At 45.4% G+C, this 17,971-nt stretch overlaps 1 protein-coding gene across 6 annotated transcripts in view; it reads right to left on the bottom strand.

The window, feature by feature from the left end:
* NF2 (NF2, moesin-ezrin-radixin like (MERLIN) tumor suppressor) overlaps window positions 1-17,971 on the bottom strand; it is a 58,230-nt gene extending 40,259 nt beyond the window's left edge. For 2 of the 6 annotated variants that reach the window (XM_083373568.1, XM_083373571.1), the window contains exons 1-3: window positions 17,023-17,968; window positions 5,386-5,511; window positions 1,665-1,787 (exon numbers count right to left, since the gene is read on the bottom strand). In XM_083373568.1, the coding sequence (XP_083229694.1) occupies window positions 1,665-1,787; window positions 5,386-5,511; window positions 17,023-17,136 (363 nt within the window). In that variant the 5' untranslated portion in view covers window positions 17,137-17,968. Of the gene's footprint in view, window positions 1-1,664; window positions 1,788-5,385; window positions 5,512-16,439; window positions 16,637-17,022 lie in introns of those variants that run through there. The other 4 variants (XM_083373569.1, XM_083373572.1, XM_083373570.1 and 1 more) reach the window with 4 other exon arrangements.

Genomic DNA, 17,971 nt, shown 5'->3' with positions numbered 1-17,971 from the left:
TATCCCGGCAGGAACACAGCGACTTAAGGAACTGGGGCCAGAATGTCAGTGATTTTGTTCTAAGCCCCAATTAAGCTTGGATTGTATTTATTTTTTAGACCTCAGATAACACCGAGGCAGTGTTATATGCTACTTATTAACCCAAGATGTTTGTGGATACATAAGGATTCCCTTGCAAAAGTCAATTTTTTTTCCAGATGATGGATCACGCACACTGTACAAATATAAAAGTTTCCATCCGTTGCTTCTTGTCCTGCCTTCAGGCGCTTTGGAGAATAGCTTGACCCTCCTCTTCTTTGTAGCAGCCCCTCAAATATTGGAACACTGCTATGGTGTCACCCCTCCTCCTCCTCTTCTCTAGACATACCCAGTTCCTGCAACCGTCCATGTTTTATCCTCCCCTAATCATCTCTGTTGCTCTTCTCTGCACTCTTTCTAGAGTCTCAACATCTTTTTTATATCATGGCGACCAAAACTGTATGCAGTATTTCAAGTTTGGTCTTACCAAGGCGTTACAGAGTGGTATTAACACTTCACGTGATCTTGATTCTATCCCTCTATTAATGCAGCCTAGGACTGGATTGGCTTTTTGGCAGCTGCCGCACACAGATGGCTCATATTTAAGGGATTGTCCACTAGGACTCCAAGACCCCTCCCACAGTTATTACTGTTGAGCCAGGTGCCCCCTATTCTACCTCTTGTGCATCTGGTTTTTCTTGCCTAAATGTAAAACCTTGCTTTTCAGTGCAATCAATGCAGTGCTTAGGATGTTTGATTAGGATTAAGGAGACCCAGGTTCAGATTTCCCCTTGGCCACAGAAGCTCCCTTAACAGCTAACTTGTCCTATAAAGCTGTTCTTGTGAAAAAAAAGTCAATGCCGTGAATTTTGCCTTGAGCTCCAGGAGGAAAAACTGGATACAAAACGAAGAAAACAAACACAGCGATAAATAATGTGGATTGTCTGTTAGAGGAATAATGTGGATTGTCTGTTAGAATCACACGTTATGTATCAAAAGACAATATCCATGTGTCTCGCACCCCTAATAGCCTTCATCAGTTACAGATTTCTGGAAGGAAAAGAAGATAATTCAGCCAAGGCTCTCCTAGTAATGTTCTACTGAGCCTTGAAACGCAGGAGGCCTGGTGCAAAGGCGAGATTTCCTGAAATTGTGGCTGTTGACAGATTGTGTAGGTTCCCTTTGAAAATAAAAGGAACAATCCTATTCAACGAATACGGCTTTAGAGCTATGTTTGACCCTCGTCCTGCCAAGTTCCATTAATCTAGATCTATTAATCTAGCTTGGGTCCTCCAGATGTGTTGAAGTCACATAAAGGTATCTACAGCCAGGTGTTTCAACTCTTGAAGATGTGTGAACTTCCAACTCCTACAATTCCCTTCAGTTCTGGGAGTTGAAGTCCATATATCTTCAAGCTGCCGAGGTTCAGAAACCCTGGTTTAGCAGGGTGCAAATGTGCAATCTCACAATAGAAACGCTATTCCTTTCGTACAGGAATCTCAACCTTTGACGTCCTATGTCCCCTGGTATTTCCAAATACGTCTGTTCTTCCCCCCCCCACAACCCACCCCAAAGTGGAAACCGTAGTCTGAAAATGCATCTCCGGAAGCTGGGCAGGTATTAGTCCCCCTTACAAAAGGCCTTACCTGTAGGAAGAACAGATGTTGGGTGATTTCCTGGACCAGCTCTTCTTCTGCATTCTCTGGGTAAAACTTGGCCAGGAAGTGAAAAGTAACCGGCTCTTCCTTCGGGACATCGTGGTCCAGGACCTGGAGAAGGAGATCTCCGATGAAGCGCTCCAAACCTCACAGCATCTTATCTTTTATTACTGCTGCTCTCTTCAGCCATGGAAAGACAGCAGCTGGTTGGCTTCACGCACGGTTTAGGGAACAAACCAGCATCGGCAGGGTTCACAGGATGCAATAAACCATAAACCGTGGCTTAAAAATCACAACCGCCTCCTCAAATCCAGAAACAAGTGAACATCCAACTTCTTGCTAAGCCGGGTCAATACTGGCAAGTCTGAGACTAATGCACAATCAAGCAAGCTACGGGTAGCCCTCGGCTTATGACTGTAATGGGGCCTGCCCGTCACAGTCACAAGTAGCAATGGTCATCAAGCGGGTCACCCACCTGACCGTCCTGATTTGGCGAACTTCTGACAAGCCAAGTCAAGCGGGGAACCAGATTCGCTTTACCTCCGTCTGACAGACTTAACAACTGCGCCGATTCGCTTAACAAAAGTGGCAAGGGAAAGGTGGGGCAAAACCCTCTTAACAAATTCCTCACTTTGCCACGGAAATGTGGGGCTCAGTTTTGGTTATAAGTCAAGGACTTACCTGTACTGTACTGTTTTGTTTTTAATTGTTTGTAAGCTGCCTGGAGGCGCTAAGAACCAGTAGGCAGTGAAAGAAAGAAAGAAAGAAAGAAAGAAAGAAAGAAAGAAAGAAAGAAAGAAAGAAAGAAAGAAAGAAAGGGAATGGGTAGAAAGAAAGAAAGAAAGAAAGAAAGAAAGAAAGAAAGAAAGAAAGAAAGAAAGAAAGGGAATGGGAAGAAAGAAAGAAAGAAGAAAGAAAGAAAGAAAGAAAGAAAGAAAGAAAGAAAGAAAGAAAGAAAGGGAATGGGAAGAAAGAAAGAAAGAAAGAAAGAAAGAAAGAAAGAAAGAAAGAAAGAAAGGAGGAAGGAAGGGAGGAAGGAAGAGAGAGAAAGAAAGAAAGAAAGAAAGAAAGAAAGAAAGAAAGAAAGAAAGAAAGAGAAAGAAAGAAAGAAAGAAAGAAAGAAAGAAAGAAAGAAAGAAAGAAAGAAAGAAAGAAAGAAAGAAAATTCCTGTTGATCTGCCTCAATCACGGCCACCACCGCCATGTTTTCTTTGCTCTTATGTTAAAAGTTTGTTAACTTTCAGAGGCTCCAAAGACACGGAATCCTTACTAATTAGGGAGCGGCAGCTGGACGAGAACGCACAAGGTGCTCGCGGTGACCACAAAAAGCACAATGTCGCCTTCCACAGATGCTCCGGTGGATGCCGAAGAGTCTCATTAGCCTGTGCAGACGTGTCCAATTAGAGGAGCTGACACTCAGGGCATCTCCTAATATTAATGCATCTGGGATCAAAGGTTGCCCAATTCTGGCTGCTTGGAAACAGACCAAGGTGTGCCGCACGTAGTCGCTGCTCATCCAGGAACCTCCCAAAACTGTTTTATCCATTCTTTGGGAGATTTTTTTTTTATTGTGGTCGGTAAAAACTGACGGTGCCATTTCTCTGCCCTTTTGAGGTGGGAATTTTGTAAGCTCTTAAATTAGGCAGACTGTGTTTAAAAAAAAAAGAAATTCTTCAGATCCTTCCAGACCTCAGTTCTATCAACACGTGGAAGGTAAATCATCCCTGCTAAAATGTTGTCTCCATGAACACGCAAAAAAAGATCCCGAGTTTGCCTTAAGCCATCATGCAGTATGCGGCTTATCGACAATGGGTGGGAATCCCGCTGTTGTGGTTTGCTGAATCCACCAAGGATAATCATGGTTTAATGCTCTGTATAATCCCAGTCAGTCAGTCAGTCATACAGATTGCTTAAAAGGATCATACTGATCTAGTATTAATTTTATAGACTTTTTATAATCCTACCGTATTTATTTGGAAACGGGAAATTCTATTACACAGAACGCTATCTGTGTTACATGTATTAAATATAGACTTCCCACAAAACAATGTTGGGAATGATGGGAATTGTAATCCAGCAAATCTTCAGTGCACCAAGGAAAAAGAAGTTCTTTATAACAGATATTTTTGTTGCATTAAAGTACATAAATGCAGCAAACCAGCATTTATTTAGAAACAATTACAAACCAATTTAAGGTTTGAAAAGCTGATTCATTTTCCATTATTTTAGGAGTAAAGGACCATGTCACATTACCTATTTACTTTTATTTGAGAACAGCTGCCCAAAACATTTGGCACCTTTGTCTCACATTCAGAGGTAAAGGGGGGGGAACAATGCTTTTTACGTTACGGAGTTCAAATCCAGAATTGCAAAGAATAACTCAAAAAAAGAAATAACATTAGCTTTGCTTTAGGCAATCTGACCTTAAATGGCTGTTCACAATCTTGAAAATACCAAGATTTGAGACAAATTAATGTAAAATCTGGATAACTCACTCAGCGAGAGGCAAATAAAATCAAACCAACATCAATAAAAATGTCGGTACACAATGGAAGAGGTGAATCTAAGCCAAACACACCAAACAAAAGATCAGATGCTGGAGAAGCCCCAAGGAAAAGAGATTTGTTCATTCCTGTTGTACTTGCACTAAAAGCGAAACAGGGTTAGTCTCATGTCTAAAGCAAGAAATGGAGACCTTGGGCAAAAAGTGAATTATCTTGTCAGAGACAAGAAATCGGAGAGAAAGGAAAAGAGAAAAGTGGATGGCCCCTCCACTTAAAACTCTGCCCAGTGCCTTCTTCACACCCGCAAGAGTACACCCTGTTGCCTTGAGCACACAAACGGCATAGATGATATAGATATAGATAGATATAGATATAGATATAGATATAGATATAGATATAGATGTAGACGTAGACGTAGACGTAGACGTAGACGTAGACGTAGACGTAGACGTAGACATAGACATAGACATAGACATAGATATAGATATAGATATAGATATAGATATAGACATAGACATAGACATAGACATGCCGGCTGGTGGCCCCCAGGGGGAGGGTCTTCTCTGTGGGCGCCCCGGCTTTATGGAACCAACTGCCAGTTGAGCTCCGGACGGCACCAGATCTTCGCTCCTTCCGGCGCGGGCTAAAGACCCATTTATTTGAACAAGCTGGCCTGGCCTGATGGGGGAACGTTAGGGTTTTAATGGGTTTTATATTGTGATTGTTTTAATTGGGCAATTATTTAATCCTTTTTTAACTTTTGTATTTCTATTTATATGCCCTGTTCACCGCCCTGAGTCCTCCGGGAGAAGGGCGGTATTGTGATTGTTTTAATTGGGCAATTATTTAATCCTTTTTTAACTTTTGTATTTCTATTTATATGCCCTGTTCACCGCCCTGAGTCCTCCGGGAGAAGGGCGGTATATAAATATAAATTTAATAAATAATAATAATAAATAATAATAATATAGATATAGATATATAGACACACACACACACACACACACACACACACAAAATCTTGGCAACTTTAAGACTTGTGGACTTCAACTTCCAGAATTCCCCAGCTAGCCATGCTAAGGAATTGTCTGGTCCTCAGATTCCCCATGCTGCCTGGGGAACTCTGGGAGTTGAAGTCCACAAGTCTTGCCAAGGTTGGAGAGCAATGGACATTCGTCCTTCGTGAGGGGAAGGCAGATCCTTACCTTCTTGTCTGTTTTGAGCCAGGCTATTGTGTCTTTAATCATGTACTGCAGTCCAAAGAACCATGTTTCACGGAGTCCCAATGTCCTACACACCAGGTCAAAGAGGTCCTTCCCTTTCCACTTCACCTGCGCCAGGAAACAAAAAGTTAGAAGTTCCCCTTCTCAAAACCCAAGTTGCTTTCAAGTTTGTTCTGCCGGGACAAAATTTCTGCTTCAAAAATGTGTCGAATACCGAATTGGATGAGTTTTGAAGCAGTCGAAGTGCCAAGGTATGACTCTACTACACAAGGCTGACCGTATGTTTTTTTTTTAACCCCAACACTGGGGGGAGGGGGGGTGAACCGACATAACCATCCAAGAAGAGTATATATCATAAATAGGAAAAATTAATTGTAGTGGCAAACAAACATCAATAATAAGTCAATATTTAATTACCCAAAGAGAGAAACAGAATGACCGTGGGCTGGAAAAAAAAAGAGCGGGAGTGACTTCTGATTTCCTGCAGTTTTCCTTCTGGGAAGACTGCAGAGAGCACTGGAAATCACGATCAGATGATGATGGCGGGGACGCTGCCATGGCTATGACTTGTTTAATAAAACTAGTCTAAATTCTGGGGAAATTTCCATTTCCATGTCACAGGAGGTAGGGCTCCTCTATGCACTACATCTGCCTTCCCATCTGTTCAGTCATGATTAGTGCCAGCTACAAACTTCCTGAAGGCGACCACAGGTATTGGTGAAGACCCGCTAAGCCTATCTTTAACAAGTTGCCCAGTTTCCACAACTGTATCTGGAAAAAAACCTTAGCCTGCACTCTCTTTTATTAACCTCTTTCTGCACACGAAACAGATCCATCTTATCAGCAAAAAGCAGGTGATGGGGAAAAAAAAAAATCCCTCTGCAGGTACAAAACATGATTGCATTGTTCTGCTTCACCTTATCTAACAGGGCATACGATTGAAATCCCTGTTTGTGTTTCAGTGGGTAACCTTCATCCAATATACACAGGTGTCAATGAATACATCCATAGTTTAAGGCGTGTGAGAGAAGAGCAGCGCAAAGGGAATGCCGTGGAAATATGGAGAAAGATAGGAAAACGAACCAAGTTATCGCTTTTCTTCAAAGCTGAGCTCCTACAACCTATGTACTAGATACACAGAACATAGAATTACAGAGCTGGAAGGGTCCTTTGAGGTCTTCTAGCCCAACCCCCTGCCCAAGCAAGAGATCTTTCAGACATTGTCCAGTCTCTTCTTGAAAGCCTCCAGTGATGGAGCACCCACAACTTCTGGAGGCAAGCCGTTCCACTGGTTAATTGTTCTCACCGTTAGGAAATTTCTCCTTACGTGGCTTCTCTCCGTAATTAAGTTTCCATCCGTTGTTTCTTTTCTTGCCTTCCGATACACAACAAGGAAGCATCAGAAGGCAAGAGAAGACATGTTCAGATGGGGATGCAATTTAGAAATGTTTCTAAATGCTTAACGTTAACCTGGTTGGTTCTAAATGATCAAGAAAGCCAAGGTTTGGTTTTTTTTTTTGCTAAAGCCAAAATCCTTCGGAGCAGAGGTTCCCAACCTTCGGGGCACCGGGGACCGGTTCCGTGGAGAGAGGTTTTTCCACGGACCGGAGGGTGCGTGGTTTTGTGGGCTGCCTGCATCCCATGGATGGAGCTTTGCTTCTTTGTGCAGACCGGTTGCTGGCGTGCCGCAGCCCGGTACTGGTCCACGGACCGGGGGGGTGGGGGACCCTTGCTTCAGAGGGATGCAGATCGTTTTATACCTCACTAGGACCTGCTTAGGAAAGAGTGGGGTGGGGTGGGGGACCACAATTGCATGAAAGCAAAGAAGTAAATGCAGGAGTCCAAGGGCTTCGAAAGCAGGCAAGATTCCTAGGCTTTGGCATAACATTCCTCTCGCGCGCGCCCCCCCCCCCGCACCTCTTCAACAGGATCACCTGCATAGCATCAATATTTATCCTGAAAGGTGATTTGCCCTGTTCTGCTTTAGTGTTATTCAGTGTCCGGCAGTCGTTATCACGCACCGCCCCCTGGCGACGACTTCTGGCTGCAAAACAGCAAAGAGCATCACCCTCAGGTCTCCCCCCCTCACACTTTTTTGTTTTTCCTCGTGCGGAAAAACAGAACACAAGGCTAAAGAATCCAGGCTGCTCGGAGTCCCCTCCAAGCGAGATGGGTGGCAAACGAATCAAAACAAAACAATTAAAAAAAAATCCTCTGGAGGAGAAGAAAAGGGGGAATTAAGACCAGGGATCCTGGCCCGAATTCCTACTTTGCAGTAATTTAAAGGAGCAATAAACTCAAGGGCCACGTCCTGCTCTAAGACCTTCCTGATGTGTTAGAAGAAGAACAGAACACGGAGGTTCAAGAGGGGGACCTGCAGAAGAGATGTTGAGACTCTGGAAAGAGTGCAGAGAACAGCAACGAAGATGATTAGGGGGGATGGAGGCTAAAACATATAAAGAACGGTTGCTGGAATTGGGTGTGTCCACTAGTCTAAGCAAGGGAGGGAAGCGGTGGCTCAGTGGGTTAGGACGCTGAGCTTGTCAATCGGAAGGTCGGCAGTTTGGCGTGTCGAATCCCGAGTGCCGCGTAGCAGTGAGCGCCTGTTACGTGTCCCAGCTTCTGCCAACCTAGCAGTTCGAAAGCACGTAAAAATGCAAGTAGAAAAATAGGGACCCCTCCGGTGGGAAGGTAACAGCGTTCTGTGCGCCTTTGGCGTCTAGTCATGCTGGCCACATGACCACGGAGACGTCCTCGGACAAGCGCTGGCTCTTCGGCTTTGAAACGGAGATGAGCACCGGCCCCTAGAGTCGGAAAAGACTAGCACGCATGTGCGGGGGAACCTTTACCTTTACTAGTCTAAGGAAGAGGAGGACTGGGGTATCATGACAGGAGTGTCCCACTATCTCAGGGGATGCCACAAGGAAGAGGTCATGCCACAAGGTCATCCTATTCTCCAGAGCACCCAAAGGCAGGGCAAGAAACAACGGATGGAAACCAATCAAGGAGAGAAGCAAGCTAGAACTAAGGAAGAATTTCCTGACAGTCAGAACAATCAACTAGTGCTTGCCTCCAGAAGTTGTGAGTGCTCCATCACTGGAGGCTTTTAAGAAGAGACTGGGCATTTCTCCAGAATGGCAGAGGGTCTCCTGCTTGAACAACGGGTTGGACTAGAAGACCTCCACGATCCCTTCCAAGACTGTTATTCTGTTATCCACCAGAGCATCCCACTGTGCAAAAGTGGCACCGTGCTTTTTTGCTATTGCGGCACCAAAGGCTGAATTCACACTTCCCATGGCTAAACTGGGATAAAATTGGTTGGGGTGGGTTGGTGGATGGACTTAACGTGACATGCCAACCCTGTCCGGGAAGGCGGGGGGGGGGGGGGAGAAGGCTTAATAAACCGTGGCTAAATAAACCACAATTAAGGCCATCATGGGTGAACTTAATTCAGAACTGAGCATGGAAATGCATCTGTTTGCAAACGGCTTGGTTTAACTCCCTTTTGCTCATGTCCGGCTTTAAAAAATGGCGAGAAAGCTTGGGACATTGGATCAATATTCCTCAAAGGAATATTTCGTAATAAGGTACCCCCTCACCCCTCTGTTGGCAGTGGTTTCCTTCCCTGCCACCCGCCCCCGGTCTGTCTTTTCTTTACTGTCATCATGGCTCTAAAGGGAAAGATTGACAAGCGAAGAGGCAGACCACGGACCCGTGTTCTCGTCCTTTGCTAAAAAGGATGCTCAGGCAGAGAACAGCCTTTGCATCCACAGATGCCGTCCGGTGCCCAGAGGAATCGGTGTTTTCAAACTCCAGCTGTGCTTTGCTAGGAAGGACAGGGAGGGGGAGCGCCCCCCTCCCCTCCCTCGCCGGAATTCGATCCCCCTCCCTTGCCCGAATTCAAGCCCAGCCTGACTGCAAATGAAGTGCCGTGTTATGTAAGCTGGTGCAAAGTCTTTATAATGAAGTTCGGGGGGAAAACATTAAAATGCTGCAGTTCCAGGGAACTGAGAAAAGGGGGAGGGGGGGAGGGGGGAAAGAAAGAAAGAAAGAAAGAAAGAAAGAAAGAAAGAAAGAAAGAAAGAAAGAAAGAAAGAAAGAAAGAAAGAAAGAAAGAAAGAAAGAAAGAAAGAAAGAAAGAAAGAAAGAAAGAAAGAAAGAAGAAAGAAAGAAAGAAAGAAAGAAAGAAAGAAAGAAAGAAAGAAAGAAAGAAAGAAAGAAAGAAAGAAGAAAAAACCAGGGAAGCCGTTTTGGGTATTTGCCGGGAACGGTGAGAGCACCTCTCAAACGTCTGTCCAATGCAGCGGTCCTTGAGTTATGACGGCAACTGACCCCCACATTTTCTGGGGTTCTAAGCAAGGCAGTTGGGAAGTGAGTCTTGCTGCATTTGGAGGCCGTTGGTTGGTTGGCTTGTTTTAGCCACAACTGTTAAGCGAATTCCCTGCAGCTGTTAAGCGAATCTGGCATCCGATATTGTTGGAAGCCAAGCCGGGTTGAGCTGGGAAGGTACAAAATGGTGGCCCCGTGAGCCCAGGACAGGGCATGCAATTGGTCACAAAGACGTGCCAGGGGGGCCGAGTGTCCGAACATCATAGCACTGTGGGGACGCTGCAACGGTCCCAAGTCACTTTTTCCAGCCTCGATTGTAACTTCGGGGTGTGCGTGTGTGTCCCTAAATGAATAGTTGTAAGTCGAGGACTTAACTGTGCGCCCGACTTTTTTCTAGACATCGGAGCCCGTCCTTATCTGTCACTGAGCCTCGGACACTTCTAACTGGCCTTTCGGTGACTGCTAAGGCTATTAAGCTTTAGGCTTGCTCATCAATGGAATAAGGCCCATTTAATGGTCACGGAGAGATTGCTCCGAGTTGGAGCTTTGCAATTTTATTTTTTTATTTTTTTATTTTAATTCCATTTATATCCCGCCCTTCTCCGAAGACTCAGGGCGGCTTACAAGCTTAGCAGTAGCCTTCATTCTATGTATACGCCTGCTTATTAGGGCTTTCACACACCCCCAAGCGGCATTATTACAAAGTCAGCTTAATTGCCCCCAACAATCTGGGTCCTCATCAATTTTCTTTTTCTTTTTTTGCAATTTGATTACCTGAACTAAGATCAAATAGCGGTTCTCTCCTTCCTTGGACTCCATACTTTCGACACTGAGAACATGGCCAAAACAGATGAATGGGAAATTGAGCAAATGTTAGCTATAAGAGACGTGGTGATGCAGCACTGCTGGCTAACTCGCTGCTCACTGTCAGGAGTTCGATCCTGACCTGCTCAAAGATGACTCGGCCTTCTATCCTTCTGAGGCCGGTAAAATGAGGACCCAGACTGTTGGGGGGGGAAGGATGCTGATTCTGTAAACCAGGGGTCCCCAACCCCCGGGCCGTGGACCGGTACCGGGTTGTGGCATGCCAGCAACCGGGCTGCACAAACAGGCAAAGCCCGATCCGTGGGATCCAGGCAGAACACAAAACCACGCACTCTCTGGTCTGTGGAAAAACCTTTCTCCACGGAACCGGTCCCTGGTGCCCGAAAGGTTAGGGATCTCACCTGTAAACCACTTAGAGAGGGCTGTAAAGCACTATGAAACGACATATAACTCTAAGTACTAGTGCTATTATCCAGACCGATTGGGAATTTGGGGAGCTGTAGTCCCAATCAATAAAGGCCAGGGACAGATTGACAGAATATGACAACAGAGATAGTCCAAATCAACCTTCTTCGCCGAGACCAATTCCCAATGCACCAGACTACAAAGCCCATCAAGCTGTCCTTGCCAATGTGGCATTCTTTGTTAGAAGACAAATTGCAAAGTGCCACGGTTCAGGTCACACAACACCAGGCTTGTCTTATAGGCTTGCTTAAAGCCATGTTCTGGTTGCCCCCAAGAAAGAGACTTAAATCTTTAATAAAGTCCCAGGCAATTTAGATCTGACTATCTGAGGATCTATCAAGAGATTAGAACTTCCTTCTCCCTCTGGACTTTTTAAGTGGAATAAACGACGACGTTAGTCCTTCTTTAATTGTTGTGCTTTTGTTCCGTTGGGATCTGCCTGGAAAATCCATGGCACTGACACGATAAAAGTACAAATTGACATAGACAATAATAAAATGGTTGGGGTTCCTTTCTCAATTTAAGATAGCACGGCGACTGTAAATTGCACTGAGATCCACGTATTGATTTCATGTCTTGCTGCTATCACCCTGAATTGATTAAGGACAGGATAAAGGGGGGTGAGGGACTTAATGAAGACTGGCTGAGCTTCTTGCATTCCACGGGCTCAGCGGCCAGCGAAGATCCCAACCCGTGGTCAGTAATGGAATTAGTCTATCGTAAGCCTGCACGGTGACCATCGTTCTTTGGAGGTAGAAACATGCTAGTGAAGGTATAGGAAGTGGTATAGGCTCTCCTGCTTGGGCAGGGGGTTGGACTAGATGACCTCCAAGGCCCCTTCCAACTCTATTATTCTGCAAACGGCTGTACATGTCGCCATGCAGCTGAGCGCCTGAAGTGGGAGAGGATCCCATCATTAGAGCTTCAGATCTGGGTCCCCTTTTCCAGGCAGGTTGTAACTTCAAAAAGGTCGCTAAACTATCCATCGTAAGTTGAGGATCATCTGTGTTACACAGCTACAATCCCCAACTAAAATATGCCGCATTAGAGACAGACCCGTAATTGAACTGCAAGACCGTAAAAACCGTCGGGCGGGGGTGTGTGTCTGTGGGGGGGGGGTACAAGGCGAGGTTCCCCCTGTGGTTCCTCTTTTTACCTGGAGAACTCCTGGCCGGAATGCAAATGTCCTTTCACAGGTGTCATATTCCATTAGCCTTATCTTAATGTGGCTCGTTAGCTATATTTGCAAGTCCCGGAAGAATACGTGAAGAAACTCCCTGATTAAAAGAAGCTAAAGGGAGGCACGGCTGATATTTTTTGCAGGTTCGGGATTTACGATCTTTGCTAAATGCAAGGGCTCTGGCAATTTATCCGAGCATAAATGTTTTTAAGTAAACAGGAACAAGTACTTAAAATCCAGCCAGCGCTGGGGTGGGGGTGGGGGTGGGAAGGCTTCGACTGGGCTTCTTGTCAGATCAGAGGGATGGGGGGGGGGAAATCTATTAAGGGGGTGTACATTATTTATTAAGCTGCGACAGGAGTCATTTGCAAATTTGGCAGACGTGGGAAACATCACTCCGGGAATACGCTGCCGCGTCCTTTTTCCGCAAGTGGTGTCGTAACTGCTCCTCTGGCAATTACAATGTGGAAGTCTTGGAAAATATCAGGGCTTGGAAAATATCTGAGGGAAACCCAGGGACAAAATGCAAAGCAGAGACCCATCAGAAAGAACACCCTGTACTAAACTGTACTCTGAATTTGTTTTTTGTCGTTGTTGTTGTTTTTAAGAGCTGAGGACAACACTGGTGGGGGGGGGGAACTGTTGTTTCTCCCATTCTTCAAGCAGCAGCAACATCTGGCCAACCATGTCTGAGGGCAGAAGCTAAGCAAAGCCTGGTCTAGTGAGCGTATGGAAGGGAGACCACTAGGAAAGCCCAGAGATAAGACTGAGAAATGGGGAAAACATGGCAGAAATCAGCGGCAAAGCACCTCCGTATTGCCGGGAAAATGCATGGTGTTGTTGTCCCAAAGATGCTTTCCCCCCCCCCCTCCCAAAAGGCAACTGGACTTTCTTTGCTTTTTTCTTGAAGGCGTTTCGCTTCTCATCCAAGAAGCATCAGAACTGAAGATGCTTCTTGGATCAGAAGTGAAATGTCTTCAAGGAAAACAAAGTCCAGTTGCCTTGACCTGGATGACTGGGAATCTCCAGAGGCGTGGTATTATCCAATAAATCACTCAGGGATCTGCTTCGGCTTCCTGCTTTTGGGAATCAGCCACAGTCTTGCCCCCATCTGCTGCTGCAATATTTTATTTATTAAACGTATGTGCCACCCATCTCACTCTCAAGCGACTCTGAGAAACTTACAGTATCCTAAACAGCAATACAGACAATTTAAACAGGAGAAATATTGAAACCTTAGGCATTAAAATTAAAACTTACAATGCTGACAGCGGCAATTCCAACATTACGATGGAATTACAATTTTTAAACACTACGGAACAGCATAAAAATAATTCTACAATTAAGAGGTCTCAGAAGCCCCTGTCTATCAAGGAAGATGCCCGCTGCATCTTTATCCAAAGCGATTCCCAAAGAACATCACCCAGAACTGCCAGAACACAATTCAGGGAACAACATCTTCAAAAACGAGAAGCACATTCAACATTCACTCAGAAATAATTTATTAAAGTTATACGCCACCCAATTCTCCCATGACTCTGAGCAGCTCAAGAACAAGTCAAAGAAATGACAAGAAAAGACAAGAAATCAGCAAGCTGAAAAGAAATCTAGGATGAATAATTCATTATTATTTTTTTTTGCTTGCTAGTAGCAAAGTGGGCTGTTAAATATCACAAGGAGCTCATTTCAGACTTTACTTCTACTGCGGAGACATTTCTGGAGAACCTACAACCTTAATCTCATCCTCTTCATTCATCTAGCAGGATAATATGATTTAGCTTGTAAAAGCCGTTGCAAGGATTGAAGACTAACATTCGTGAATTGTTTGAAAGGTGATAATCATTATCAAGCACACCCCAGTCAAGAAGAAGGTTAGAGGTGAATCCATCACAAATGTGAAGATCTTAAAACTCAATGGAGGAAATACCGTGGAGGCAATCAACACATGGGCAATTCCAATCATTAGACACACAGCTGGAATAGTGGACTGGACTCAAAGCAGAACTAGAAGCAATGGACAGGAAGACCAGAAAAATAAGGACAGTGAATCATGGCGTTCCTCCATGCAGAGATGTTGACAGAACTGGCCGACAAAAATTTATCCCACATAAGCATAACCCAAACTGGGCAGTTACATCCTACAGGCTTAAATCAAACTTCAGATAGAGAAAGATACGACTGCAACACCATTCGAAAGAAGGATATGAACCAGGGTAGCAAGCTGAAATTTCAAAGAAATGAAAAGAGTAAAAAGAGAGAATTTTTCTTTTTTCTTGCTGCTGCTGATACTGGTGCATTTAAAAAGGACGCTTTACAACAAGTATATCCAACCTAGGCGACTTTCAGACTTGTGGACTTCAATTCCCAGGAAACCCCCAGCCCCAGTGTTAGTTGGGAATTCTGGGAATTGAAGTCCACAAGTCTTAAAGTTGCCGAAGTTGGACGCTCCTGTTTTACAATGGAAGGAAAAGCAACTCCCCCAAATAACTATTTGCTATTTGCTCAAGGTTGACTCAGCCTTCCATCCTTCCGAGGTAGGTAAAATGAGGACCCAGATTGTTGGGGGCAATAAGCTGACTTTGTAAAAATGCCGCTTGGGGGGGCTGAAAGCTCTAATAAGCAGGCATATACATAGAATGAAGGCTATTGCTAAGCACATTGATTTATGCTTTAGATTGTAAGCCACCCTGAGTCTTTGGAGAAGGGCGGGATATAAATGGGATTAAAATAAAAAAATAAAAAATAAAATAAAAAACCTATTATGAGAGCAGGCGAATAAAGTATTTTAAACCCACCAAACTCGCAGGACACCCTCCCATTTCGTTCTGCGACAAAGAGATGTCAAAATAAATAGATAAAGGGCGAGTTAACTGGGCCGCGTACAGAAGGCGTGAAAAGCTATTTCTGTTTTCTTAGGCTGCATGACAGCCCGATAATGCCTTTTTAATTAAAAGCCATTTCTGCTAATCCACCAAGGAAATACTGTAAACCGAGTTGAGAACAAAACCACTCGGCTTGTTCCGTGGGGACACGTGGAGATACGCAAGTGTGGATAACACACTGAGACTCAACACTCTGCTAGCAGCATCAAAGGGAGATCAGAAAACGAAGCCAAGAGGAAAAAGGTTAAAAACTAGAGGATTTATGCAATGCTGGAATGTAAGATTATAGTGTGACTTGGCTCGTAATAAGGTCGCAAAAGGGGATCACGTGTCTCTGGGGCTCTGCGACCGTCGTAAGTACGAGTCAGTTGCCAAGAAGCATCTGTCAAATAGAAAGAGGCAGCAACCTTTTCGAATGGCCTGGGAAGAGGATGGGGTAGGCATAAGTTGCTTTGGAAAATGAAGGGGGGGTTCTTTCCCCTCCTCGGACAGCTTCAGCCTCCTGGGAAAGGCACCTCCAGGAAAAAATTTCCACTAAGATGCACCTGTCAGACGCCTCCTTCCTTTAAGAGAAGAGCAGAGGCAGCTTTCATTTCCCCAGACTTTTCTAGCGGTTCATGAATATTCCAAGAGGACCTGGACAAGTGCTTGGGATCCAATTCATCTTGACCCCCAAATCCCCCCCCCCCAGGGTTTGCAAGCGAAACACCAAACTCCCTCCGATGGCTGGGAAAAACTTCTGGCGGCTTGCAAGGTGAAGAGGCTAAATTAGAATTCGGTGCCAAACAAGTACCGAACAAGCCACAGTCACCTTGCGCTGGGCTCGGCAGGTACTGTGATACTGGCCAATTATGGATTATTAAACACGGTGGGACAAGCCACGGCCACGTGCGACGTGAAACAGGTCAAAGGCACCTCTTGGCTGGGATAGTTAATAAATTCCTCACCACGTCATTGTAGGCAAGTTACTCAGACGTGAATCCTATTCAACTTTTTTCCCCCTTCCCTTCAGTCATGTCAAAGTCGCTTTGAACTGCAAGACAGGCAGCAACTAAATTTGATGGTGACGATAACAATAATGCGATGATGCTTCTGACACCATCCGGCCTCCACCTCTGCTTATCCCAGGTCCTTGAGGAGGACTGGACAGGGGGATAAAAATGCCAAATCTAAACATCTGGCTGACAGTGAAAAGATAAGAATAAAAAAAAGCAAAAGTAGTATGAATGGTAGTTGGCAATCCCAAAACCTCTGGAGCACCACTTAAACACCATCGGTCAATTGCAAAAGGCAGCTTTACTCTTGAGCAGCTGACATCCTGCGACAATAACTGTAAAACCATCAAACCTCCGTACCTGCCTATCCCAGGTTTTTGGGAAGCAGTTTGTGGGATGTCCAAGTCTAAACATCCGGCTGACTCTGCAAAGGACCATAAAAACAAGAAAGCAAAGAAAGCACAGGCAGCCCTTGACTTACGGCCGCAAATGAGCCCCCAAAATTTCTGTTGCCGAGACATTGGCTAAGTCAGATTGCCTCATTTTTACAACCTTTCTTGCCACAGTTGTTAAGTGGATCATGGCAAGTTGTTAAGTTGGTAACCCGGTGGTTAAGTGAATCTGGCCTCCCCCGCTGACTTTGCTTGTCAGAAGGTCGCAAAAGGGGATCAGACGACCCCAGGACACGGCAACCGTCAGTCATAAGGGTGGGAGTTGAAGTCCATGAGTCATAAAAGAGCCGAGGTTGCCTACCCCTGCCCTAGGGGATGCTGCAACGGCTGTTTAGGTGTGAAAAATGGCCGTTAAGTCAATTTGTTCAGCACCACTGTAACCTCGACCACTCAAGGAACCGTTGTAAGTCGAGGACTGCCTGTTCTGCACTGAATCAATCCAACCTCGCAGGCTTCTCACAGCTTCTAAAATTGCGGCAAAGGCATTTTACCTCGCAGTTGAACTCCATTTCGGCATCCATGGTAACAATCCGAACTGTGAAGGTTTTGGGCTGCTTCCTCTTTAAAGAGCTGAAACTCATGCGGGAGGCGATGGCCCCCGCCATGGCGAATCCCCCTTAAGACTTCACCTATGCCAAGGGGGTACCCTGACCCTTCTCCGTGGGGAAGGTCCAAAGGGGGGAAGTGGGTGGGAGGAATCGCCCACGGTTTAGATGCCAAGCTGGTGGGTCAAACGGAAGTCCAAAGAATCAGCCAGCTCGTCCAGAGAACGAGAAAAAGACGGGGGGTCCGACTCACCCCCTTTAACATGTTTCCAACAGCTGGTTCTGTCCCACTGGTCTTCTTCACCGATGGGAGTCCAAAAAAAAAGGAGGAAGAAAAAGGAAATGCACACCCCGTTCAAAACGGGTGACACACACGCACCCCAAATTGCAAAACCTAAATTTTGGGTTTTTTTTATAGGAACCGTCTCCTTCCTGCCTTCTCTCTGCTCAGCCTTCCAAATTCCTAAATTTTAAGGGGGGGGGAAAACTTGGAAAATAAATTGGTGGAGGGATTAACGGGGGTGTTATTAGACGGGCACAATTCACACAGGGGCGACAAGCCCAACAGACGCCTGCCGGTGGATGGGTGTGGGGCACAGGAGGAAAAGGGGACGGTAGCGCCTCCCCCTCCCCCGATTTTATTTGGGAATGAAAGCGTCTCAAAGAAGGCCCAATTTTGACCCGGGTGGGCAGGTGGGCCCCCTTTCCAAGGCTTGATATCCGGTCTATCTTTTGGAGGGCCGAAGCTGCCCCTCCAAAAAAGGACTCTTTGGGGGGGGGGGAAAGAGAGGGCAAGGAAATCCAGAGCCGAAGGGACCTGGGAGAAAGAAAAGGCGGATTAGTTAAGAGCAAAGGCAATTTATTCGGCTCCGGGAGAAAGAAACCACAGATTAAT

Source organism: Vipera ursinii (genome assembly GCF_947247035.1).
Source record: "Vipera ursinii genome assembly, chromosome: 14".
Classification (NCBI taxonomy): Eukaryota; Metazoa; Chordata; class Lepidosauria; order Squamata; family Viperidae; genus Vipera; species Vipera ursinii.
The sequence above is the reverse complement of the archived record's forward strand: the minus strand, read 5'-3'. Positions and strand labels throughout refer to the sequence as shown.